Consider the following 26,730-nt stretch of genomic DNA (forward strand, 5'->3'; position numbering starts at 1 on the left):
ATAATTTCAATACATACATACAAAAAAATTTCAAGTAAGGTTAATAATCTGTAGATGGTTTAACAATGGTATGTATTTGTGACTGAGCTCCATAGGACTGCAGTTGATTTATGACATATGAGACAAGTTCTGAAGCCTTTTCAAGCCATGACCCGCTTAAGGAAGTTTACATTCTAAACTCAAGTATAAATATTTTACACATTGTCTTCTCTAGACTACTGAGTTTACTGAGCCTGATGGGAGGTCACATTTTAAGGGAGTATGATGACTTTCTTCATCCAATAAATAATGTTTAAGTACAGGACTAAAGCTCTTCAACTGTTGGCATTGCGGCTGCCGCTTGAATTGCGAGTAGTGCTGAGAGACCATAGTAAATAGCAGAGCTTTACTGCACGCTGTACTATAGCAGTCCAGAGGACTGTGTCCCAGCAAATTTTTATTGGGGCAATAATTTTGGGTGCTAGGTTTACCATCTCTCTTCTATTGCCAAATAAGAAAAACTGGGGAGGGAATTGAGATTACATGTAACCAGAGATATAAATTTTCCAGTTTTTTACTATTTTATCAGGATTTAATTTAACCCTTTCAGAATTAATTGGCACTAGCATATTTGTTAACTACTAAAACAAAATCACTTTTGTTTCTACAAGGTATTTTAAATGCTATTTCACCCAATTTTCTACCATTTTATACTTAAAAAGATGCTGTTTGATAGTGTGTTACAAACTTTAGGATTTTTTTCTGAACTTTGGATTATTTGCAATTGTAGTATCTTTGGATGGAATTTAGACTTGAAAGGACAGTAAGCAATTCATTAGAACTTATGCCTCTGCTTGAATTTACAGTGGATTTTTTGCTCAATGTGTGGACTAAAATACCTTCCTCTCTTCTTTCAGAGATGAGAACCCTGCCAAAACAGATTTTTTTCAGCATTTAATTGAGGATCGGACAGAAGCAACTTTCTCATATTATGAATTCTTACTTAATATTCAACAGCAGATTTGTAAGTGAACAAGGAATAAATAGAAGAAAAATCCCGACTTCAGATAGAAGCATGGGCCAAGAGAAGAGTATGGGAAGTTACAAAAGCGGATACTTGTTCTTCACAATATACAGTGACCAGCACTGTTTTGGAAGCTTTACAGCTAAAGAAGTATACATTTCCAAAAGAATTTTGCAGATTTACTTCAGTCTAAAAGTGCTAGGAGTGATGAAGCTGTTTCACTAGTAAACTTTAAATTGGTTTATACACGTTTCCAGTTGTGCAGCGGTATGGTGCTCTGTTTATTGCAAGCTGGTGAATTTATGTAGCTATGTGGGATGATATTTCTTAATGAAATGTACAATTAGGTAAAGCCTTTTTTCTTACATTTATTATAGTAGCCCTTCCAGATCCAAATTCTTAACAGAGATGTCAAAGGGCAGTGCTGTATGTTGGTTGTTTATATGAATTTCTTTTTAAAAGGAATGATTCATATTTACTAAAGACTTCAGCGAATTCCCTGTGAAAGTTGTAGAGTTTCAGTAAAGTACATCAATTGTAGAAATAAAATATATAATGTACATAAATATTACATTTGTAAAGAAAATGTAAAAAATGTAACTAAAAAAAAAAGACTTAGCTCAGTGTGCAGAATTATTGAGTGCTCAATGATGAATTGTTTTGTCCCAGGCTAGACAATGAAGTTGACTATTAAAACATGCTAAAAAAAAAAGTATCCATGTAGAAAGAACACAGCTGCTTCTTCTGTTAATTTTAGGTGAATTTATTTATGATTGGCTTACTAATTAAAAATATTTTGCTTTATCATGTGTTTTTATATTTATGCAAGTGTAATCTTTTTGCAACTAAGCTCTTACTGAACTGAATATTGAAGAGAACATGTTTACCACTTCATTTCACAGACCTCTGGAAGGGAGGAGAAAACACTGCATAGTCTGAAATGAGGTATTGATATAAAGTTCCTAAACCCCTTCTTAACTATTATCCTAAAGAAGGCATATCTGTTAACCTTGTTTTAAGTTTTGTAAACTACTGTAGTCTTGGTCCAGGTTTCTGTAACTTGTGTTGTCTGCCATTTAGAGTAAGCATGGGTAATCAACTCTCACTTGATGATTTGATTTCTGCTGTGATCTAAGGAAAAAAAAGGGGGGGGGGGGTAAAAATTAATTACCTTATATCAATAAAAGTAAAGGCTTTAAAATGTCAAAATTCAAAATGTAATCACACTGTTGCATCTTCCTGAAACCTTGCTCTTGGTAACTCATGGTTTGGGCTTTTTGATAGATTTATCCCAGATTTTTAAATTTGGTTGTTAAATTGGGATGGTTTTGGTTTGGTTTTTTAGAGGCACATGAAATAATTCATAAAGCACAATCACTCATACTTACTCTTCTGAACTTTGTTTATTTGTTTGGTTTAATGAAATGTGACTACAATGAAATGATTACAAAAAAGTAAATTATTATTAGTATGATTACATTTTATTTTAAAGTAACCTTGAAAATGCTAACATTGCATTTGAACTGCCATATCCCCTGAATCAAATAGTCAAGAAAAAAAATACCAGCAAATGCTGTAAAAGCTGCACTAATTAAATTCTGCAAGTGGTGTTATTCTGCATGTTAGCACAAACTCATTGTTTGGAGAAGATACCTTATAAGTTAAATCTGTGTGTTGTCTGAAAACTAAATGTGTTTAAGTTACCCAAAGATTACTTAAGATAAACTTTCCATTTAGTAAATTAATTTATCATGTAATAAATGTCTGAGGCGATGCTGAATGTTGTCCCTAAATCAGACCTCCAGGACTTCAGTACTTGTTTGTAGATTAATTTGCATTGGGTGAAAGCTAAGTGCTGCTGAGGAGTGGGACATCTTAAAAATCATTTGTAACTGCAAAGATGAGGAGAGCATGGTACAATTTTAAATGCCCCATGATAGATGCTTCTGACTTGTGAGTTTGGTATTGAATACCTGGGAACGTACTATGCCATAATTAATTGCAACGTATTCTGTAAACCCCTTACTTAAAGCTTTATTCTCCTATGGGTTTTGTATATAAAAATTATGAAAAGTAAATCTTGAGAGGTATTTGTTCAGTAAAATTATTACACGGCACAGAGAATCTACTTATTTTCTACTAATTATAGAGCACATCTCCATTCTGACTGATCTTTAGTTTAAATTTTAAAAAGACAGTCTCATAGAAGTATCTTGAATTTGAAACATCTCAGGATTTAGTGTTTTGAACAATAGAGTATCTGTAGGCATGGCAAAAGCATCTAAAAGACAGTACTTATGACGGTTTAGATCACGGCACTGTACCAGAAGATACATACCCAAAGATTAATCCCTGCCAAGGGATGCACTGTGAAGCTCAACAAGCTTTTTGCCTACTCAGTAAGATTTTGGAGGAGAGAAAAGGGGCATGTTTTTGTTACCTGTTTAAATAAAGTCCTGAACTGTCCAAAGAAGATCTCTAGCGATTTTAGGGATTGAACTCTTCCCAAAATGCCTTCAACACTGCATAATATAAATCATGCCTATTTTAATGAAAAATTTAAGCTTCGTTGGGGAAAATGTTTCCTAGCCCCAGCTAAGTAAATCTTTGGGGAATCAGTTCAAATTCTCAGCATTTTAAATACTGAGTGGGGGTCCCTTTCCATGTCTTAGTTCTAAAAGCAACATCTTATACTTCTTTTACCAGCGAAGTAGTATGGGAGTTCCTGTTGGAGAAATTACAGTCCAGGAAGCTCTTACAATGGTAGGACACATGATGCAGCTCCCAGAGAATTATTACTAAGCTTGATTCTGTATTACGTTCTTGAGCTTATTAGAAATAAGCCTAGTCATTAATCTTGATGTAGAGCTTCATGGCAATGGAGAAAAGATGACCAGGTGCAGGCGATTTTGTTTGGCTTTGGTTTTCTGTGCATTTTGTCAGATACTGAAAAGATGGTTTTGTCCTTAGTGTTGTTTTTAAACAGCCAGAATCAGTTGTTAGTAGTCCTGAGAGTCAAGAGCTCTTCAGTAATTTTAAATGTGGAGTCTTAAGTTTTTTCAGGCCAAATATATTTTAAGAATTTTATGCAAAATTTCCAAGGTATGGGACAGAAGTGGGTTTATGAAGGAATAATTACAACCTCAATCGCTGATTTCTGTAGTGAGAAGTATTAACTCATGTATAAGCGTCCTGAAATCCAGTCCTGAAATCCATAAGAGTCCAACAATCTCGTTGTTGTTTCAATTTTAGAGTATATTTTGGCTCAGTGCTGTATTCTGATTGTGGGCAGGAAGTAACCCTGCAAAAGCTTAGCGGCAAGTTTGGAGGACTGAGGCTCTAACTAGCGATGAATTTATGGAATATCCCAAATATGTGTCAGTTACTATGTAAAAAATTACTTTAGTGACTTTTTGTTTGAAAGCAGTTCTTCAGATTTTAATGTCTATTAAATCTTTTATGTAATTCTTTCTGGTAGTTTACTCTGTTTAAAAAAAGGGTGGAGGGGTGTCTACATACACTATTGCTTCTCAGTTTTTCATAAATGAGGTAGAATATAATTCAGAGTCACAAAGGTTAAGTTCTAACTAGAAGAATGTAATAGTAATGCCTGTTGGACCCAGATAATTATGAGATTTAGCATAACAATTTTTTTTTGGTACAGTTGTGTTGGGAGTTTTAAAGGTGGGGTGGGCAGACTGTAGTGACTTACTGGTGTATCTTTCTTTATCTGTCAGTTCCTAGAATTTAAAAAGGCACATTTCTAGCAGCCTTGCATGCCTTTACTTAAACTGACATTATGTTACATTCAGATGCAGGAATCTGCGAAGTGTGGTTACAACTACTGCAAATAACCAGGATTTGAAGTCTCTTGAGAACATTTTGTTTTTCCTTGCAAGCTACTGATGATGCCTTTTCATGAAAAATCCAAAGGCATCCTCCTTGTTTGAGTGTAGCAAGAGAATTCTTACATGATTAGTGCCACGTAGAAGAGATTATTACAAGGGTAATGAAAATTCAAATAACCGCCTTTATAGGTGCTTCTTCAATTCATGCTCCAATCCGGAATTCTTACTGATTTCCACTTGCAGGGCCTTTGATGTCTTTTTCCTTTACAATTTTGATAAGTAGAAAATATCAAATACTTCACAGAAGTTCTTCTTATTTTCCTCTAAAAGTCCGTAGCACAAGTGATGGAGCTGCCTAGTTCGGAATATCAATCATGCACAAGATTTTAGCAGTTACACAGTTCTACAGAAGATAAATAGAGGAGATGGCAGAACTCCTGGAAATATTTCAGAACCTGTTTAAAAAGAAATATTTGGAGAAGGAGAATGAGGTTTTGAGTTTTTAATCTTGTTTTTCTTGCACCTGTTCACCTTTATATGACTTGGGTTTATATTTTCTTAAAGCTACATGTGTGGGTTGTATTTGATTTTTCAGATGCTAAGAGACCACCCCTAGAGGCATCAGCAAATACGGATCTCCAATTACATCCTTAGTCATGTTACCACTAAAAGAAAAGTGACTGTTTTAAAAAGGTCAAGAGTGTTGGAAGGACGTACTGTTTGGCTAGCAAGTAGTATATTTCTTTTCTTGTGTTTATCAACATAAGTAGAAAGTCTCTGCTTGTGAGACACTGAGGCTTTGTGGGATTCTTGAGTGAAGTGTTTACTGGCACAAGAATCCTCAAGCATGAGGAAGAGTTGGTGATAATCAACCATCTTGGTAATCTGCTAGCTGTAGGAAATGTTATTCTTATAAATTGTTTAAAAAGATGTTTAAAAAATTAACAAAATATTTTGTTTTAATGTTAGAACATCTTTTAGGAAGATACTCTCTTTTGTTAATAACTTCTGTAGATACGATGCTTTCGAAAAATTTTACAGGCTGTAAATCCCAGCTTTTCTGAACACAAAATGTTACTAAAAATTACCTGATGACCTAACACTGAAGCAAAGAAAAAAGAATAAAATGTGTAGCAATAATCTGTAGCTAAGGAATTCTTTCTGCTTTTCGTTGTCTCTTTGGCAGCTGAATACACTGCTTTCATTACCCAAAGTAGAGCTTAGGCAAAGCCAGGAGTAAAAGTAGAACTGGAACCACTGGTATGTGTGCTGGATGTCTTCGTCCAGCTTGCAGAGCATGTGCATAGCTTCTGAAAGATTTGTGCTTTGACTGTCTATCCAGATGTTGAAGTTTAGCAATTTCTTGTGATATGGCTGTACTTCTAAGTGCCTTATATTTTTATTCAAAATAAAAAGCCATTTGAGTTTCCAAGCTCTCCTCTTTCCCCCATCCAAACTATTATTTCTAATTACCAAAAATACTTTGTTTACACAAGAGTGTACTTTATCCTTGGAGAGCGAGCATGAAATCTTTCAGCCTTCCAAACATGTATTTTGAAAGTTTACGTTCCTGGAAAAAGAGTGGAAAGTGCCTCTGCAACCATGACTGTGGCATCTCTAGCAGTGCGGATGGGATGGATTGGTTCTGCAGGAGGAACGCAGCCGTTGAGAAAAGCAGCACGTGAGGGGTCTGTCAGCCGCTCCATCGCTGTCGAACTGCAGCTAGATCATCAAGCGGCGTTGCCCATCCACCTGCTCTGGTATCCTGTCTCCTTTAAGAGTGATTGGTATCGGATGGTCTGGGGTGAAACATGAGAAATCCCTAGTGCGCAGGTTGTCCTACCCTGAGTTGCGTCTCTACCTTACGTATTTAGAGATCAGCTTGACATGTGAAAGCCTGTCGGCTTTTTTGCTAATCAGAGTAACTAAGTATTGTTGACCTTTCACTGAATAATTTCTTCTAATGAAAAGGTTTGCAATCTAATGAGTTATGAAGAAAAATATAATTTTTTCTTATTTCTGAATGTTGCTGAATGCTCTGTAGCTTCCTGTGCTGGGGAGAATAGGAGATACCAAATTGCTCTAAACCCTTCTTTCTTTGATACGTGGTTATCATGTCCTCTCCTTAATTTGCTTTCTAAGGCTTTCAGTTTCTCAGAATGTTTAAATTTTTGATGGTGTTCATATGTCATCTTACGCCACCTGCTAAGACTATAGTTGAGGTAGGGTGCCTGGTACTATGCAAGGTATTGCAAATGGTGTTGCGTGAACTGATTTACATAAAGGTGGGTATCACCAGCCTTTTCCCTTTTCTACTCTTTTTCATCCTAATTTCTTGTTTCAGTGAACTTTGTTGACAGTAACACCTTGTTCCTTAAATAAGTGTGTGTTATAAAAAATAAGTTCTGTTATATGGCTTCCTGGAGAAGTTTAAAAAACAAAACCAAACAAAACCTGTGAACTATCTTCCCTCAATGGCAGTTTCCTCAGGTAGCAGGAAGAACCTTTCAGCTCCTTACTTCAGAGTTTAGGACTTGCCTTAAAAAATAACTAGAAGTAACCAAAATCTTGTAGAAACTGTGCGTGTTGCGGAAGAGGTCTAGGCAGCACTGCGGGACTTACTGAAGCACGAGTTAGGACTTCTAGGAATGTCCTTCAGCTTTAGCTTGTGAATTTTACATGAATCAACTGTAAAATGGCTTAGAAGCCAGCCTTTTGTCCAACAAGCTGCCATGCTCCTGGCAGTCTTTCTTCCTTAGCCTAAAACAGTAACAGGGCAGACATGTTATCACCTCAAAGGGAGGGAGAACTATTGCCCAGACAAAGAATAATACCATAAGGGTTTCTTGCACAAATGTGCTGTGCGGAACAGGCGAATGGAGTATAGTATCCTGGGAAGTGAGTGGGGTTGGAGTGGATGCTCAGGTCCCTGAATATTTGCATAAAACAGGATGTCAGAATTTTTAGAATGAATATGGTTGTGACTCAGAGTTTGTGCTCAGCTCTGGTGTTAATTTGTAATGACTAATGTGAAATGACTAAACACAAACAAACAAAAAGAGCCTGTGTGTCTAGGTGCGCGTGGCTTCCTCTGGTATAAATAATGTTTGTACTTGTTTGAGGAGTCATTTGTTACTGCTATTTGCAGTTTTTGGACTGTAAAGTATTTATTTCAATCCACTCTTTCACCTCAATTCCATGGTCTCTTCCGTGTATTTGAGTGAAGCGTGTTGAGCTGTGCATAGCTATTACTAACTCTCGCATAGCTATTACTAGCACTGAGTACTTATGCAGAGGTTTCACCGAGGACCCCTGACCACAAGGATTGTGCTGTGCTGTGTTCTGAACAGTCATTGCTCCCTATCCCACACTGATGACATTAAATTTACATGTTCTCACATTTTGAGCCATGAGTCATTCAGAGGTGTTGTATAGGCCATTAAGACTGCCTGGGTGAGGAAAAACACTTACGTAAATATAGCGTTTCTAAGCTCTTTTTAATACTGCAGATGCCAAGCTGAAGACTTGAGCTCTCTGTGGCACACTGGTGCAAAAGGAGCCAGAGCCTGAAACCGGCTGAAGGCTCTGCCTGATGTGGGTGGTATGTCAAGGGAAGAGGGAACAGCTGAACCTTTCTGTCGTGCTACTGATCTCTGATGACAGATTGTCCTGCCTTGAGCAGGAGCTGGGCTTGGAATGGCTCCAGAATTAGGAAACCCTAAACGGGAAATCTCTTCCCATACTTTTCCGGCGTGTTGGTTGTGTATTTTCCCCTGGAGCTGTGGCTCCAGTGGCAGCTTAGGCTGATTTCCCTGCGCAGTGGTGCCGAAAGGGGAATCTCTGCCCTGTCCCCACATGCTCCCACCACCTCCCCTGTGTCAGCAGCAACAGTCATGCAACTACTTGTCCTGAGACACAGGTATTCCCATTTGGGCAGCCAAATAAACTCTCAGCAAAGATTCAAAGTATGCCTATGGCATTCACATTGCCCTATACAAACCGTTCCTATTGTTTCAGCTGGCTGTTCCTGCAAGGTCCTGAGTGCTCAGCACCTTGAGGGATGGGGAATATAAACTTCATTTTATCCCCCAGCAAAGATGTTAGTGATAGGGACCTAGAAACTGGCATGACTCTTCTCTTTGGGACACTGTGCTCCCGTGGGGTTGTAAGGAAGGCTCTTCACTGCAGAGCTGTGCTGGTGTTGGTACCTGCTGCACAAAGGCCTACTGGGCTGCTAAAATTGTACTGGGAATATGAAATTAAAAACTGATATGCTGCTTCCATAACTAGAACAAACTTAACACTGAACTTGTGATTTTTAATATTAATTAATGTACTCAAACAACAGTCTTTGCCATAGATGCTAATCTAAGTGAATTCCTAGTGAGTTGGCCTGTGTTATCATGCTGAGGTCAATTTAAATGTCAGGCTGCAGCCTTTCCCTCTTGGCCCAGTTCTTTCTTCATCTGAACCTTTTTGGCAGATAGGCTGTGAACCATCTTCTGTGCGCTGATTTCCTGCCCAGTGCAAGCCATGTTTGTGTGTGCAATCCCGACCTGAATAATAGCTTACTGTTTAGCTGTGATAGTTTTTTGAGACTTTTGTGCCTATCAAGTCATCCTATGTGACATTCCTGTATTAAGTTCCTAAATGTGATTGTTTTTGTAAGAATTTATGTTTACAATGCATCAAAGATAAATTTACAAGCAAGAGAAAGTATACAAGAAGGTCTAAGCAAACAAGGAGACACAGTAAAAAGTCTCGGAAGAGGGAAGAAAAAATTATGACTGTGGATGCGATGATGCAACCTCCCTATACTCACAACTCGGGTCTCTGCTCTACTGACTTAATGCTCCAGTGGAATTTAGACAGCCTGGCAACTCTGTAATAAGAGTGTAATTTATGATCCTCCGCCTAGTCTAAGCAGTTCTCGTTCCTTGAGTAAGAATTCATCTCTGTAATTGGAGTCCAGGTCTTTTCTCATGTGGCGTCACGCCTTCCAGCAGTTTGTTTAGGAAATCTTACAGGCATAGAAAATACAGAGCTTCTGTCAATGTTCTATGCGAGTTGGTGATAGGTCTCATCTCACTCTTCCTTTACTAGAGCAGGAGGATTAGTATATTAGTACTGGCAGAGCTAACATTTTGCAACGAGCTGCTCTTCTATACTTTGAAGAGAGATTTTTGCTCTCTGTGCACTGGGAGGGAATGTAGTTTTCCCTAGTGAAAAAGTTTGTCTTTACATTGAATGGCCACAGTGCTGTTACCATGTCCAGAAAGAGGAAAAGAACTTTATATGCTCCCCTCTTCATGAAAACATAGGAGTTTGGGTTTCATCCTTGTGACTTTTGGGAAAATTCAGGCTGTTTACTAATGACTTGTAATCATCTTATCTGGAATTCTGCAAGCAGGGCTTGAGATCTTAGCTCATATTTGCTGCTGAAGAGGAGAGATTTTGCAGCAGCTTCTCATCACCAGATGTGAGATAAATCTCTCACTAGAGATGTGTTTTTTGGAAGATGTATCAAATAATTTTATTCCATTATATTTTCTGTTTTGATCTGTAGTATGCAATAGTTAAAAGAAAAACCTGTAGCTGTTGGTTTTCAAGTTGGTTTTCAAAGTTTTGTTCCAGGGGGATGCTGGAAGCGGGAGGAGGAAATCCTGCTTACTGAAGGAGGACGACATAGAACTGCCTTAGGGGGAGAGCTTCAAGCTATCTGCTGTGGGTTTGGTATTGTTGTACAGATGGGGCCTTTGAGTTTTGTCATCAGGTTTTTTCTGCTCTCTCTCCCTTACCCTCCAACTCTGGAAAGGTACCCGTGAACAAACAAGGAAGCATTGAAAGAACTGTGATGAAGGAAACAAGACAGAGGATGAGGAAAAGGCCTCTGGCTTCCCTGTAATCACGACTGAAGTTACATCTAAGCATGTTTGTTTCCTTGAGTGATGGGAACATCATCCTATAATTGGGGACCTGATTCATTTTGTCATTGGACTCCTATAGCTGGCTAATGAAGATGATTACTTGGGCTGTATGAATTCATGAAGATGAATTGGGCTGTGTGTCTTCCCCCTCTGAATGTATTTGGAGTATGATGCACGGCCCCTTCGGTCACGTTCCTCCCTGGGGTGAGGGTAGAGATCTCTGCGCTTGCAGTTTTGTGCCGCTGACAATCCAGTTGCTGAGACATGTCTGGAGTTAGGGTGCTCTCCTAGAGCTTGATATTTTGCCTGGGGAAGAAGTTCTTAATTCAGAAGATCATCTGTGTCCTCCTGTCCTACCTTAAAGTTTGGTTTGATTTTTTTTTCACCTCGACAAAGGTTTGAAACGAATGCCATCAGATTTATGAGTGCCCTTAGTATGAGATTATGATGCCACTCGGAAACACTGTGGCCCAGGTCCCTCTTATTCCCCCTTAGTTTCACACTTCCCTAGAACTCCATCTGGTTTTATTTTAGTAAATAATTTCCTCTTTAAAAAACATCCCTGAGAGTATGACCTGAAACATAAGTCTCAAGTCTATAATAATCTGCTTGTTTTCCTAATCATTTTCTTACTGGAACTGAGGCCAGTCATATATGTGTAATACAAAGACATGAACCCTGATGCTGCACGTGCATAAATCGCTCTCCTTGAAGTGCCATTTCCTATTGGCAGAGCACATGGGTACCAGAAGGGAAGAGATTAATGTGCATCTCACAGAAGAAGAAAGCTCATTCAAAGCCAGTTTCAAGTTAACATAATCTAACTCCTTATTACTAACTACATTGTAAGCACATGGGGGGAAAAAAAAAAGGGGCAAAAGTTTGGGAACTAGCAAGTCATCCTAAAATGTGTCCCCCTTGAACAGCCTTGAGCTCCGCACCTTGTTTTAGTGGTTGCACTCAAGAAACTTTGCAATTCATTCCATTTTATGGCTATTTTAATGCTATCTCTGACCATAGTGATGTTTCACAGGATTTTTTTATATTTATTGTACTCGATGGGTATGAACAGATAAATACAATCACAGTTTTATATAAACTTTTCTTTGTCAAGTGTTAATTATGTATGATGTTAGTTTAGAAGTATGTCACAGATATATTTTGAGGTATGATTTGAAAAAAACTAAGTTACAGTGAGTACTTACAGTGGAAATTGTAAGATACAAAACATGTTGCTTATCCAACAAAGCAAGAGTTGCCTCATGAGGCAATTGGAAAGGTGTGAAAGGTAAATGTAGGGTAGGTTTTTCAAAGAGTCAAAGTCATCTTTTTAAACTCGGCAGTGATGCAAGGCCCAACTAGTAAAATGTTCTCTTGTTTCTCCTGGCCTGTGGATAAAAACATGAGTCTTGATTCCCAGACCCCTGCAGAAACTAACATCCACAATTTGCTGTGAGTGGCAGTGCTTCTTTGCTCCTTATTGACCTTTTAAAACAAAGTTCAGAAAATAAGTGTAGCACTGAACAATGACCAAAACTAAATGATCTCTTCTCTAGTCCTGACACTGATTTTCTTTCCTTCCCAAAGAAGATAATTTTGATAAAACCATCACTATGTTGTAGGAGTATAAAAAAAAGCCAGTTACCATGAGGTAGTTACCTCTGCTTGATGAAACCATAAATATTCTATCTTGAATTAATATACTTAACTATTGAATCCTTTATTTCACCTTTGGCAAGTCTGTGGATATTAATATAATTTACTTAACAAGGAGCATAAATCCAGAAATTAACTCTCACTTTGGCTAAAGGAAAACTACTCCAATAAAATTTGGGGAATTTTTGCTATGATAAATATTAATTGTGATTGTATGACAAGTTATCACCTTTGAGAGTCACTGCCTGTTAACAGTGCAACTTCTTCTGCTGTACCCTGGGACCATACTCGCTTTAATAGATTGCAGTGACACTGAAACGGGAATGAATGGCTCTGTGATCTTAGCTACGTAAGGTTTCCCTTCCAGAGCTCAGAAGATGGACACAAGTGGGGTCTCATTTAGTCCCCCAGAGCCCTCAAACATGCAGTCAGTTGTGGAGTTTTTCCATGATAGCGACACTCTTTCAGATCTGCAACAGCCCGGTTTCTGAGATCCTTTTGTTCTCATCAGGTAACATTGGTTTTGTTTTGTGCAGCATTGCTTTGGAGGAACTTCATAAAGGGCAGAGAAAGCAGAGGAATACCACACTTTCCTGTGTGTTTCTGTGATGTAATGCCATGGGTCTGATGCGCTTCGGTGGTAATGAAGCTGAACACAAAACACTGAAGCCTTGCTGATTGCTCTACTGCTATAAACAGAACTTTCTTGTAACATAGCGAACTCCAAGAGTGTTTTCCTTTTGTGCTTTGCTGTTCATTTCTGTGGTACCAGAATGTGTTTATTCCACTGAAACATGGTGGGCAGTAATAGTCCTGTTCCTCAAAAATGGGCAATACTCAGCTACAGAAAAGGCAGGTGTTCAGGTCAGACAGAAATTTATGATTACCTTAATCTCATTTATAAATATAGCTACTGCCATCCGTTTTCAATTGCAAGAAGAAGATGCAGAAGAGGGCGGACAGCACCTGTATACAAAGGGTGGTGGGTTGCGCCCAGCTGAGCCAGGGCGAGGGCCAGGCGGAGCCGCCTCCTCGCCTGCCGCTCACCGTTGCTGCCGCGATCACCCGGGGATCGCCCCGTCAAGCGGGACGGAGGGAGCTGCCCAGCCCATCCCGGCCCGGCCCCTCCTCGGCGGCTGGCGGGAAGTAGAAGAGGAAAAACACGCAAAACCACCCGGAGGAGACGCCCTCCGCTTGGGGACGCCCACGCCCGGCGTGGCAGCCAGCGCCGCCCGCCCCGAGCTGAGCCGCGGCGGAGCGCGCCCGGAGGCGGCCCGGTCCCCGCCGGAGGAGGCGGGGGAGGTCCAGGATGATGTTGGCGGGACTGGGGCGGGCGGTGCGGAGCGGCTGGCCGCCGGGCAAGCGGCAGCCCCCGGTGCTGCGGGGCAGGCGGGATGGCTGCCCGCCGCCCTCAGCGCCTCAGGTAAGACGGGGAGCGGGGGAGCGGGCGAGGTTCACCGCGGGACGCCGTCGGGAGGAGGCGGAACTCCCCCTCGCGGCTGCTGGCGCCTCGCCTGCCTTCCCCCCGGCGGCGACGCGGCCCGGCCGCCCCCGGGGCCGCTCCGAGGCGTGGCGGGGCTCGGCACGGCGGCGGGACAAAACTCGGGGGAAGTTCAGCACCGACGCGGCGTTACCCCGGCCGGGCCGGAGCCGGAGGGGCTCCGGGGATCCGTCGCGGGGCCGTCCCGCTGCTGCCTCGCTTCCCGGGGGCCTGGGGAGGGAGGGGGCTGCGGGCCGGGCCCCCGGGGCGTCGCTGTCTGGCGAGAGGCGCGGTGACTCACGCGCGGGGCGGCCGTCGGCGGGGGCGGGGAGGAGCCGCTGTAACGGCCGCGGGTGGCGGTTGGGGGACAGCCGTAACGGCCGGCGGGGCGGGCTGCGGGGGCCGGGGCCGTCTGTGCGCCTCCGTCCTCACAGCTTGGTGAGTTATGCTTCAGGAGTTGTGTTGCTTTTCCGACTCCGAGCTGGTCGGAGAGTAATAGGTGGGTCACAGGCTGCTGTGGTAAAGTGCGAGAAATAAAACAGGAGCACAAAAAAAAGTTCTCCTTACGGGCTCTCAGGGAACTGCCTTGTACATGTAAAAATAATGAAGTCCGTCTGCCTCCGAACTTCTCTTGGCTTTAAGGAGTCTCAGTGATCCTTTGAGCAGGAAGGATGAAGGAAAACATGAAGGCACAATGACTTTAAAAATAATCTGCTGGGACCTAGGACGATGCGGTTGTAGTCCTGAGCCACTGCCTGCTAGGAGAGGAGACAGTTTAATCCTTGATTATTGTTTTTAATAATAGAGATGCTATATATGCTTGCAAACGTTGCTGAGATGGAACACAACAAACCCCCGTCCCTGCATCCGGGGCCCATCCATAGCGAGGAAGTCAGTGGGCTGTGTGGTGACAGCCACAGAAGGCAGGACAGGGCCTCTCGGGCTCGCTGCTGAGCAGCTTCCACAACTGGGGTCTGGCAACCTGCGGTGACAGTTGGAGTTGAGGAGTTGTGCAGAATAAACTCTGTACTTTTTGCTAAGAATTTTTGCATAAACGATTCAAAAACCCTTTTACAAGATTCCACGGTATTAATTTGCCCCACCTCTGTTAACGTGAATGGCCCTTTGCTTTGTCACGTGTATATATGAGGACGTTTAAGATGGGAATTTAAGATGAATATTGACTTAGCCTCCTTAAACTTCTAAGGTTCAAACGCGGAGTGCTAAAAACATCTTGCATCTCACTGAGAGCATTTACACTGTCGTTCAGCATACACTGATATTACTTATTCAGTTTGTCACCTGTGACTTCTCCAGGGTAGTGCTTTGCAGACAAGCTTCATGCTTTTCTAAGGCTCTAAAATGAGACTGAAAGCTGATAAAGCTTCAAGAAGAGACACCAAAAAGGAGAGGAGGTGGAGGAAAAGCTGGTGCTTTGGCAGTGCTGCCATTATAAGAAAGAGCAGAAAAAACATCGGCCCTGTTACTTTGTGGGATGGAACATGACAGTGACGTGATTCAGGAATTAAATTCTTGCACCAAATAGGTTAAGGAGAGGGATGTTGTAATGTTGAGGAAAATTCTAATTGGGAAAAGTGTTTAATGCAAGATCTTGTTTATTTCTTAAGTGGATTTTTTTTAATAATATAAAATGCTTTTTATGTATGCAATCCATAGTTCTAGTTTTTCTACAGAGTTGCTAGCATGACAGCTAATGAAGCATGTTTACTGATTTCCCCCATCCTGTTTTCGTCTTTGGGTACCTTTCAATTTTTTGACTATGTGTGTGCAGAACAGTTCAGGCAGTTAAAATATTTGTTCTCGTAAACATTAAATGAATGGCCTGTAGATGTAATTTCAAGCTAGTGAAAATAAAAAATATCCCAATTGTTATTGCAATTGTTTAGGTCTTTAGATTTCGATGTAATGCAGAATGTCAGATTATGTACGTCTTGTCCAGTGCAAACACTGTTGTGGTTATTTGATTTTTTTTTTTTCTCCAGCAGTATTTTTTTTTTCGCTTTTTTTTTTGTTATCGTTGCTGTTGTGTGTTGCTAGCTCTGCTGCCTGCCATTTTAGTGAACAAACATTTTGCCTCTAGCTCTGGAAGGAAAGGTTGGAGTGCTTGTGTGGGGCTGAGGAAAGCAGGGCTCGGTCGCTTGTTGCTTTTGCCCTTGGTGTGCTCTGGTGCCATCGTGGGCCGCGTTATCCAGCTTGTTTCGTGCTGTGTTTGGTGATGGGAATCAGTTTGCCCAAATACCTTTTGTGGCATTGACCGTAGGTTTCCATTTGTAAAGCTGGAGGTGATACTTCAGTGGCCACGCAGGGTTGTGGGTTGTGGTACGTGTACTTAGTCATCACATACTGCAAGGTATTCAAGTGTTACTGTGTTGATGGGCAGGTGTGTAAGTCTATGGTGTATTTGTGTGCTGTGTTTTCGACTAATAAATACACTGCTGTGGGGACAAACCACTATTGCAGTGGCTAATTTGCTGTCGTTTTTCTGTAAAAGCAGGGATTGCTGTCCTCAAGAGCTGTATCCTTAGTTGTTAGCTTCTCAGCTCGGCTTTTAGACGAAATCCACAATTCTTCTGATGGCTGTGATTAGCTGCTTTGTCTTCAGAGTGATGCTTATACAAATTCCTCTTTATTTTGTAAAGTTGAGGTTTTTTGTTATGTGTGGGTTTTTTGTACTTTTTTTTTTTTAAAGTGGCTAGTGCTTAGGCAGAGCATGTTATATTGCGTTCTTTGGACAGGCTTTCTTATTACACAGAATTTTGTTCTCTAAAGGGTGCAGTTCATTTTGCTAGAGTCCCAGATTTGTAATGCTGCAGTTATTTTGTGTGTGGTGAAACCTAAAGGTTGCCAGCTCCTTCGCTTCCTCTTCACTTGCATGTTTTAACTCCCGCAGCTCTTAGTGCCCTGCTTGCACTGCTCTCCAGCAGGAAAAGCTCCCCTCACGGTATCACAGTGAAGAACAGATATGTTAACACAGAATCAAATCTTAAAATTGCTGGGAGTTTTTGTATATTCATAAACCTTCTAAGCCAGGAAACATTGAAGGGACTGGATTTAATATTTTCTTTTTGGATGATCCTAGTTGGTTTCTCTGTAGTGCTGAATCCAGCTGATCTAAAATTATGTTGCTTTTTATGGCCATTTGTATACGTGAGATTCCCAGTTTAGTCCACACTATAGAGATCTGTACCAGTGTGCCTACATCACTTTGGATGGGCGGCAACTGTGGAAAATGAAGCCTGGGTTATGCAGTTTCTCTTAGTTTAAAACCAGGTTTCTTTGCAGTCGCGCAGCCCCGTTCTAGCTAAAACTGTTTCTATCCTGTATGAAGATGCTGGAGTGGTGACGCTTCTGCTTTGAACAAGTGAGGGAACTAAAATGGGAAAACTTTGATTTTTTTGAAAATGTGAGTTTATTTAACATTAATTCAGAATGCATTCCATTTTTGTGTGCAAAGTTCTCTTAAATTTGTGCCTCTGGAATACATTGGCAAGGGGAAAAATTGTGTGTAAGCTGGTAAGATCAAATTGCAAAGGCTTCTGCAAAAAACATTATGGATTTGTTTTCTTCTTGATTAGAATATCACATATGCCTGTTGCTGAGGGGAATTTTCTTCCTAGTTGCAAACTGCAGCCAGTAGGAGAGTTACTGGTTTTGTTTATCTGCAGAAAGCAGAGTAGAAAGGGTTTTATTTTTGGTTGGGTTTTTTTTGTCAGTTCCCAGTGTCATCCATATCTGTCAAAAATGTTTCTTTTAATGCTTTCAGCTGATGATAAGTTTTTGACTGCTCAGTTCCTCAAACTGGCTTGAACTTTTTTCGTGTCCTTCTTGTTAGTTTTTATAGTTATTCTTCTTACTCCCAAATTACATAATGCTTCCAGCATTATACATATCCAGTTTGTCCTCCAGTTTTATGCAGTCTTATAAGCAAGGATCTAAATGTGTCCTAATAGCCACAGGGTAATTGGAAATGTGTGTTTCATTTGGGTTTTTTATTTTGCCCTTTTCTCTTTTGCACATACTCTGTTGTCAGGATTTCTAAGATACTCCGTTAAAGCAGCAACCCCAGCACATCCCAGGCATCTACGGAGAAGTAAATTATCATTGAGTGTCTTGTGCAGCTGAATATTTCACATAAATGTGGTTTAAGTCCCTGCTTTGTATTTTCAGTCTACTCGGGTCCTTTGGAAATTGAGATCTAATTGGAGCCAAGAACTGGGAGTAATTTGTGGCTGCTGGGCCTGTTTTTCCTTGTCTTTCCTTCCCTTTGAAAGCCTTGCACAACAAAAGTTAGCTTGTTGATCCAAGTCTTGTTTTCTAAACAGAAACCTTGTGCTTATACTGGCATATGTCAACAAAAACATACAACCCGTTTAACTATTTGTTTATGGAAATACTGTTCACTCTTACAAATACCAATTTCTAAATGCCTTAAAAAAAGCCATTTAGGTCTCTGGCACTTGTTGTAGGTAATGTGCCCGTCTCAGCAATTTCATTTATTTGCTTTTGACTGTGTCTATGCCAGAATAACAGGATGGCATTGGGAATGGCTGCTAGCCATTTGCTGTTGTTTCTTCTCATCTGGCAGCTGGGAGATGGCCACATTTTCTCTGATAAATACACTTTCGGGGAGAGATGTGATATATAGCACAGAAATTCATCATCCTTTGTACTTCTACACATACTCTCATATACTGCTCTTCTGCGTCTTCTCTCTCCGGTACAGATTCTGTAGTAACTCAGTGGGCTGTGCTTGTATGTTCATGTATGATTACCTGCAAAACACTAATTTCCTTAGAGGTTTAAGAAATTTCTAATAACCAGCCTCAACAGCGTGACTTCCCAAAATTGTTGGTGTTTTTTTCTGACAGGGCAGATGACAGAAAAGCAGCAAATAGGGATGTGTAGATCAGATCAGCTCTCCTTGCATAGAATATTAGGATGCTTTTTTGCCTACTCTGAGTAAGTGTCAGTAGATGCGTGTCTTTGTTGTTTGTGTGAATACAGCAATTCCTAAGAAAGGAAACGAAAACTAGCTCCTGCAAGGCTGGAAAGAGCACAGTTGTGCTCTTCAAGATCACAGGCTTAAAGAAGTTGGAGCTTTTGTGTGCTAAGTAGAGGCTATGTGGAACTGCAGAAAATGTAAAGAAACTGTAAAACTGAAATGCTGGTCTAACATTACTATCTATAGCAGAATCTGTGTAATATTTTAGCAAACTTCCCAAAGAGCTTTCTCGTATGTAATACAGGAGTAATACTAGGCTGTGCTTCCCAAAGGTTGGGAAGTACATTACTCTAAATATATGCAATAGGCTTATCATAAAGGAAAATAAAAATTTACATCCCTTCCTATCAATAGCCCTAATTACATTGTTTATTTTATATATTTTTTAATTTAGAATGGGCATAGGAATAGTCATACCATGAAGTGATATCTGTATTGGGTGCTCTATGGTTAATAACGTAGATGACAGAAAATGATGCGGTGATCATACAAACAGTGCTGTAAGTGTGAGTAATTTTTTTGTTGCTCATGAGGTGAGGAACATCTAAGTCTGGCAATGTTCCTCCTAGCGCTCTGGGCAAGGTCTTTACTCTCAGTTTTTGTGTACCTGTAAAAAGACCAATACTAAACTGCTAGAGGATGTCTGAGAAAATTGCTTTGCAAGTGTCTTAGGGGCTCTGAAGATCTACCACAAATCACTGGACTGCTGAGTACTTAATGCTGTTTACAAACATAGGACTTGTTTTAAGAATATGAGTCTCTTCTGATGATGTTGGGGTTTTTTTTCTTTTTACATTTTCATGTTTTAAAATCATGTTTTAAAGCTTACAGGGCAAAAATGTAGACCCTATTGTAGAGCTTGTAGTATCCTAATTTCTGAAGGGGTGGGAGAGGAAGGAAAGGGAAATATAGAGGGTTTTTTTGGTTGGTTGGTTTTTGGTTTTTTGTTTTCTTGTGGTGAGGACTTCACCTTCTGAAGTCCTTTTACACAGTCATATTTTTGGCATTGGAGAGGAAGCAAACAGTACACCTGTTCTCAACATCTAGTTAAACATTAAAATCTTCATTTTCCCCCTTCCCCTTGAGGGGAAATGAGCTGAAGGAAAATGAATGGAATAGCTGGGCTTGAGCTAGGCTTGCTTTCTGTAGGATCATCTTCACCCTGACGGCATACTTGGAAGTCAGCAGCAAAGGTGAATTTCTCATTGGGTTGCTCATTGGTAGGGGGTTCCTACAGCCAGGTGAGAAGGCAAGAAGCTCTTTGGAGCCCAGAGGTGCTGTTTCACAGACACCGCTGGGCCTTGTGTCCTGGGTTCAGCTGGGATAGAGTTAATTTTCTTCCTAGTAGCTGGTATAGTGCTGTGTTTTGGATTTTAGTATGAGAATAATATTGATAACACTCTGATGTTTTAGTTGTTGCTAAGTGGTGTTTACACTAGTCAAGGACTTTTCAGCTTCAGCTCTGCCAGGTGCACAAGAAACTGGGAGGGGGCACAGCCAAGATAGTTGATCCAAACTGACCAAAGGGCTATTCCATACCATGTGACATCATGATCAGTATAGAAACTGGGGGGAGTTTCTATAGGGGGCAGCGATGGCTGCTTGGGGACTGGCTGGGCATCGGTCAGTGGGTGGTGAGCAGTTGTATCACTGTTTTTTTTTTTCCCCTGGGTTTTGTTCCACTCTTGCTCTCTTGTTGTTTTCCTTCTCATTACAATTTACTGTTGTTATTTTTGTTCCAATTATTAAACTGTTCTTATCTCAACCCACGAGTTTTCTTACTTTTGCTCTTCTGATTCTCTCCCCCATCCCACTGGGGAGGGAGGGTGAGCGAGCAGCTGTGTGGTACTTAATTGCTGACTGGGGCTAAACCACAACACCTTGTTAATATGATGTTATTGATTAATGACATTAATATGATTAATATGATGTTAATTAAGTGTCTGTAACACTGGCACATAACACCAGCTCTTGCTCTGGATTGGTGTCTCTTCTCTTTTGCTCCTTTTCCAGAAAGATGAAAGGAAGAGACAGGTTCTCTGTGTTGCTGCCTTGTCCTCTGTCTTGCTATCAAGATATTGAGTAATAACTTGGTGATTAGGTTTGTGTGGGGAAGAGGTGGCTTTTTATAAGTCACTTCTGCCACTCTTATGACTGCTCACTGTGTCGTTTCTGATATCCCAAGCCAACCGGAGGAGCCCAGCGAACAATTAAATTAAGCTATTTCTTCTGTGAACTTGCATAGGGAGGCTAGGAGGAGGATGGTTTTCAGGCCTGCAAGTTATTTGCTGTGACTTTTTCCATCCTCAGCTGAGGAATGAGTCCCTGGATCATCTTGAAATTGCATCCAATGCAGGTATTCTTACATGCTGTCCCCAATATACTTTGTGTTTGCCAGGCAGGCTGCTCTTTAATTCCTGCAATATGTGGAGAGTGGCTTGGTCTTTAAAAGTACTGCTGTACACCCATTTGTAACTGATACAGCGTCTGAGGAATGTGTGGCATGATCATGGTGAGGATAGATGGCTTATGGGGAATGCTTGACCCAAAGTCTCTGATCCCCAAGTGTTGGGAAAGTGTGGATCTAGACTCTGAAGGTCAGGTCCATCACTAGTAAAATAAATCCCTCATGTTAGAATGACTCTATTTACTGTAACACAACAGCTGAAGAAGGGAATACAAGTCAAAAATGAACGTTGGTCAGCTGCCTGCCTACTAGAGATGTTAACTTTTGTAGTCCATAAACTAATTCTTCACCCAAGGGGGGCTGGCCAGGTAAGTGGCCTGCTACTCTGTGCCGAAGCGTCAGGTGTCAGCAGTCGGTGTGTGGATAAGCAAATAGCTCTGTGCTGGTGTGCTGACGACTGGTGAGTACAACCTCCCCTTACTGGTGAGGAAACATTCAGTACTCCCTCAGACTGAAATGGAAAAAAGATGATTACTGTAAAAATGGGATATTTATACCTTTTGAAAGCTGCATTTAGCATGGTGAGCATAGGCAGTGCATCTTCAAAAGGACAGAAAAAATGACTACATTATACACAGAGAAGATATAATTTACTTTTTTTTTTTTAGTTCAGATAAACAATTTTGAAGCAATTATCTTCACATTTACTGCCTGGTCATTTTAGATCAAAATTACTTCAGTCTTCACATTCTAGACAGACAGAGAGAAATAAATTGTCTTATTTTAAGAAATGTTTTGTTTATCTGCAAAGTAGGCAGCAATTTCATCTTCCCAGTATCTCCCTGTTGGTACTTAAGAGTATGGTAAGAGACCGCAAAGTTGATTTAGAGTTTAGAGATCACAAAAGCATCTTTAAATGTTTTGTATGTTTGCCAGAGTGGAGGAAAAATTACATTGCTCTTCTTTCTGGCAAATTAGACTTAATATATCATGAGGACATCACTTTGGTCAGAGTACCATGATGGGGAAAAGATGAGTGCTGTCCATGTACGGTGCAGTCACCTCTTTTACCTGAAGTGCTTATGCCATACTGTTCGCAGAACAATGTTCCTATGGTTTTGTTTGAGTTTTTTTTTTTCTATGGCCTGACCTGACCTTCTCTGTACCTTCTCATGCAAACTATTCATTATTTGATATTCTGTACTTGCTTTTTGAACCAGCCTCTCTCTGCCTGTGACAGCACAGCTGTGAACATATTCCATGGTGCTATCTGTGGAAGAAAGACTTTTTTTATAAAACATATCCTTACCTTTATGTGTTTGTTCTAAATAGAGGTATAAAGGTGCCAGGCCTCTGAGACACAGCAGCATCTACACTCCTAGGGACCTCTGTGGCCCAGCTGCTCCTCGTCCAGCCCTTCTAGGCTGGAGTCCCTCGTGTGAAACACCGTCACGACAGGGTTCCTGATCCAAGGAGCAAACCTAGCACAGCCGCGGGTTTGCAGTTGGGGTGCCTCTGAGGGTTGCAGTGACGGGGTGGAGGGAGGGTTGGTGCAGTGCTGGGCTGATGGCCAGGCTGAGCTAGGTAGAGGCTGGGCGCTGAAGTGATGATTCAGCTAGGAGTGGGGCAGAGATTTTGGCTAGCCTGGGGTATGCGGTTGAATAGGTGGGTTAGCAAATAATCAAGTTTTAAGTTAATTGCAATAAATTAAGATAGATTAAACTGCCTAAAAGTGTTTGAGAAGATGGCAAACCTACTGCATAACCACAAGGTAGTTCAGCTTCCTTTTCTGCAGATACTGTTTGTGTCTGCCTTGCCCTAGACAAGGCAAGAAACTGAAAGAAGTGTTCGCAAACAGTAAAATGAAAACAGTTAAAAAATATAAGACCAGTTGAAGAAATACATCTGTAATAAATACTAAGTGAGAAGTTGAAGTTGTGATCTTGCTGTCCTGAATGCTGTACCCAAGGCTAGCAATTCTAAATCAACTGAGTGTTGGAAGTCAAGAATCTTGATCAGTGGCTCAGGTAAATACGTGATGCTGTTATCATAGATAAAATAATTGAAACTTAAAGGCAGTCATCTCTCACAACTGTATCATAAGAGCTGTGTGTCTGATTTGTATATCTTAAGTCTTTTAAGTAGAATGGATACCTGTGAAATGGCAAGGTTAGGAGTTTATTTTAGCTTCTCAGTGGATCACCTTCAATTTACCGTCCCTCTCACACCACCACACCACACCGCCCCCCCCCCCCCCCCCCCGCGGCTTTTCAGGATTTTAAAATTCCAGATAAAACTACCAGGAAGATGTTAACAACTCACCAGCTTATTAAAAGACAGCAACAGTTTTTAAAGTTTACATTGAGCTCATGAATTGACAGAACCGAGGGAGATTAATTCCCCGGCTCTGTAAACAATACTGTTTTTTCAGAGCACTACTTATCCTAATATTTTTAACTAAAGGCAGGAAGTCTCTTAAATTTGGGGAGGGAGGGAATGGAGACACAGCAATTAGTGATCTTGAGCAATGTTTGCTGCTGCTGCCAGAGGCGAGAGTGTGAGCTGTCTCTTCTGCCTTCCTCTGTTTTGATTTGACTGGTGGATGGCCCTGAATTATGTTTAAACAGGAAAACTGAATCAGGTCCTTGGAGCTCTTTTGTGAGGAGCTTTTGTGCTCAGTAACCAAATGCCATGATTCAACCCTACACTGTATCTGTGTTAAATGGGACTTTGCTTTTAGTTTACATGTTTCCTTTTAATCTTACATGCTGCTGGTGATACCCTGGATTCTTGTTAGCGCCTTCCCAAAGGCTACTTTTAAATGAGTCCTGAACTATTCAGGCATCATGTTACTTGTGTTTGTGGCACACCTTTTGAAGCCATAGTGTGTTCCCTGTAATATCCCAACGTGTAAGCCTTGCTATAGGTGCAGCACAAGGAGACTGTAAAGGTTCAGAATGAGGGGTTCCTAGGGGTTTTGCCCTCGGTTGACTTGGGAGATGACCTGCTGCAGGATGAGTTGCAACTCATGTAAACAAAGAAAAGTCTAATAAAAATCTTGAGACAAGATTCCTGCCAGAATGTATTCCCAGGTGTTGGCACCACAGCAATATCTTTTATCTTGCGGTCAATTCTGACTGGTACAGTTTCTCAGCTACCTGCAATGGCTTTCAGTCAAAAGCAGTTTCTTGTAAGGCAGGTAACGCTATTTTTTGCAGAGCTAAAGCTAGTCCCAATTTAATGTGCAGGCACTGAAATTTCTGCACTGAATTTTCTACCACTTTTTGCTCATTTTAATCTGTTGGTTGGGAGAGCATTCTCCAGTATTCTTTATTGTAGTAATTTTAAATATTATTTATCTGAAGCCATAAAGTTTGGCATGCTATAGGATATGAAACTATAGTTCATATTTACGTCTGTGTGCTTTAGTCAGAAGCCAAAGGTGTGTACTCAGTGTTTGTAGCCTTTCTGGTATAATAAAATCAGGTGTGCTTAGAAGATTGCGGTTTGAAGGTTCAAGTTTCAGGCTTGGTCTTGCAGTGCCCTGTGACTGTAAGCACACTGGAAATGTGATGGAGCTGGAGTAATTTAAAGAGACATCAAATAGCCCAGGCCCTAAAACTGAGCTACAGCTGTTAAACCATGCGTGCTCCTTGGAGTACTGACCCCAAGCTGTTCATGGCAGTGGAAGTGTAAAGTGAGTATATTTTGCTGTAGATCAGACCCTGATAAGACTTTAATCTGGGCAAACCATCATAATGGTGCCATTCTTCAGCATTTCATAATGCTGCACATGCTGTAGCTTGTTTCCTTGTGAGTTGGTTCCCTTTCCTTCTGCAATGGCCATGTTACTTTTCTCGTGAACAGGGATGTGACTGTCTTTGGGGAGTCCCCTGAGCTAGCTGATGAAAGCTGTAATCTCATTGGCATTCAAATATAAATATAGTTTTGGGTTGTTGGGAATTAAGATCTTATAACTGTGCACTCTTCCGCTAACAATTATAGCACATCTTGTCTTACATGGCATTAACTATCAGTAGTTAATAGTTTTCTTGACATACTACAGAAGCTTTTGTGCACATTGTGAATATTCATAACTAATGCAAGAAGTAACTGCATAAAGTTATATAAGGTAGATTCTATCAAATGTTATTAACGGCCTTAAACAAAAATGCTGATGTTGATTATTCATATGTTGTTCATATGAATATTCAATGATTTTGAATGTCGTGTAACATTTAGAATTCAAGCCCTTAGATACTGCTGTTGGCCTTTGTGGTGTTGCTAATAGTTTCTAGATTTTAGATGAGGCTCTGCAATGGTGGGTCAGCCTGTTGTGTAATGCCATGATTCAAGGACTTGAGCTTTAAGAAAAATACACAGCACCTCATGGGAGCAGTCGGACCAGTGAGATCCACTAGAAGAAGCCAGCAGCAATGTGCTGGTTCACAGATCAGTGCATGCTCCTATGGCACAGGCTAATCTTATCTGCAAGTGTGCAAGAGAAAAATAATGTTTTTCCATGACACAAATTTGAAATGTTCCATATGCACAAGCAGTACAAAGTTCTGGGAGCAGCCATCATAAAAAATAGTCAACCAGCAGCTATTCTTGGGCCTGGAGCTGACAAGGGAACTCTTCTCTGCTGCTTTTTTATTTCATTTGTAGCCAAACTCAGAATGGGGATGGCAGGTCAGACATTATGTTTAAATCAGGTGGTTGCTGGTCAGAGGAGCTTCCTTGCTGCTGTTAGAATGTCACTGGTGTGTGTCACTGAAAATGAAAAAAAAAAAAGGCAGTTTATCTCTCTTAGTGTTGCTGACACCACACGTAGCCCAGCCCAATGCAGTTGGCGCTTGGTCTGTCCCTAGCTCCTGCTCCGGGCACCTCACTGCTCTTTCAACTCAAGAGGTCATGGTACGGTGCAGCTTGAAGCCCTGCAGAGCAGTGAGGGTTTGCTGCTGCAGTGCTGCTTTCTCAGCCAGTATTGGGTCATGATGTGGTTTTCAGTGTTCTCGGGGGATGCACTTCAGGGGGAAGCTGTAGTTGGAGGAACTTGTTTTGTTTTGTTCCCTGCTTTCATGCTCTGTCCCTGTCTGCCCCACTGATGAAAGCAGAAAAATCCAATGTCTGAGTTCAGGAAAATGCGGTTGAACCCCAACAGCACATATTCAGAGGGAGGGAAATGTTGAAGAACAGCATTTATGCAAAGGCAATGGTGAAAGCACAGAATTGATGGACTCTTGTGTTTAGCCCACACTGTCAATATTTAGTGGACAGTTTGTCTACATTGTTACCGGTTCATTGTAGCATGCTCTGCCTGGTGTACGATGCACTATGTGGTATTTATATCCCCTTGTCAGTGCGGAACTATTCAGGCTATCCC

General features: G+C 41.0%; 2 protein-coding genes across 7 annotated transcripts in view; both read left to right on the forward strand.

Annotated features, from left to right (window-relative positions):
• The window catches only part of SEC24B (SEC24 homolog B, COPII component), a 52,260-nt gene extending 45,981 nt beyond the window's left edge, over positions 1-6,279 (forward strand). For 2 of the 5 annotated variants that reach the window (XM_075500714.1, XM_075500717.1), the window contains 2 exons: positions 897-1,003; positions 1,906-6,279. In XM_075500714.1, the coding sequence (XP_075356829.1) occupies positions 897-1,003; positions 1,906-1,937 (139 nt within the window). In that variant the 3' untranslated portion in view covers positions 1,938-6,279. Of the gene's footprint in view, positions 1-896 lie in introns of all 5 variants that reach the window. The other 3 variants (XM_075500715.1, XR_012775583.1, XM_075500716.1) reach the window with 3 other exon arrangements.
• A 7,225-nt stretch (positions 6,280-13,504) lies between these two features.
• MCUB (mitochondrial calcium uniporter dominant negative subunit beta) overlaps positions 13,505-26,730 on the forward strand; it is a 58,315-nt gene continuing 45,089 nt past the window's right edge. For both annotated transcript variants that reach the window (XM_075500718.1, XM_075500719.1), the window contains exon 1: positions 13,505-13,857. In XM_075500718.1, the coding sequence (XP_075356833.1) occupies positions 13,744-13,857 (114 nt within the window). In that variant the 5' untranslated portion in view covers positions 13,505-13,743. The remainder of the gene's footprint in view (positions 13,858-26,730) is intronic.

Source organism: Mycteria americana, chromosome 4 (genome assembly GCF_035582795.1).
Source record: "Mycteria americana isolate JAX WOST 10 ecotype Jacksonville Zoo and Gardens chromosome 4, USCA_MyAme_1.0, whole genome shotgun sequence".
In the NCBI taxonomy this organism is placed as follows: domain Eukaryota; kingdom Metazoa; phylum Chordata; class Aves; order Ciconiiformes; family Ciconiidae; genus Mycteria; species Mycteria americana.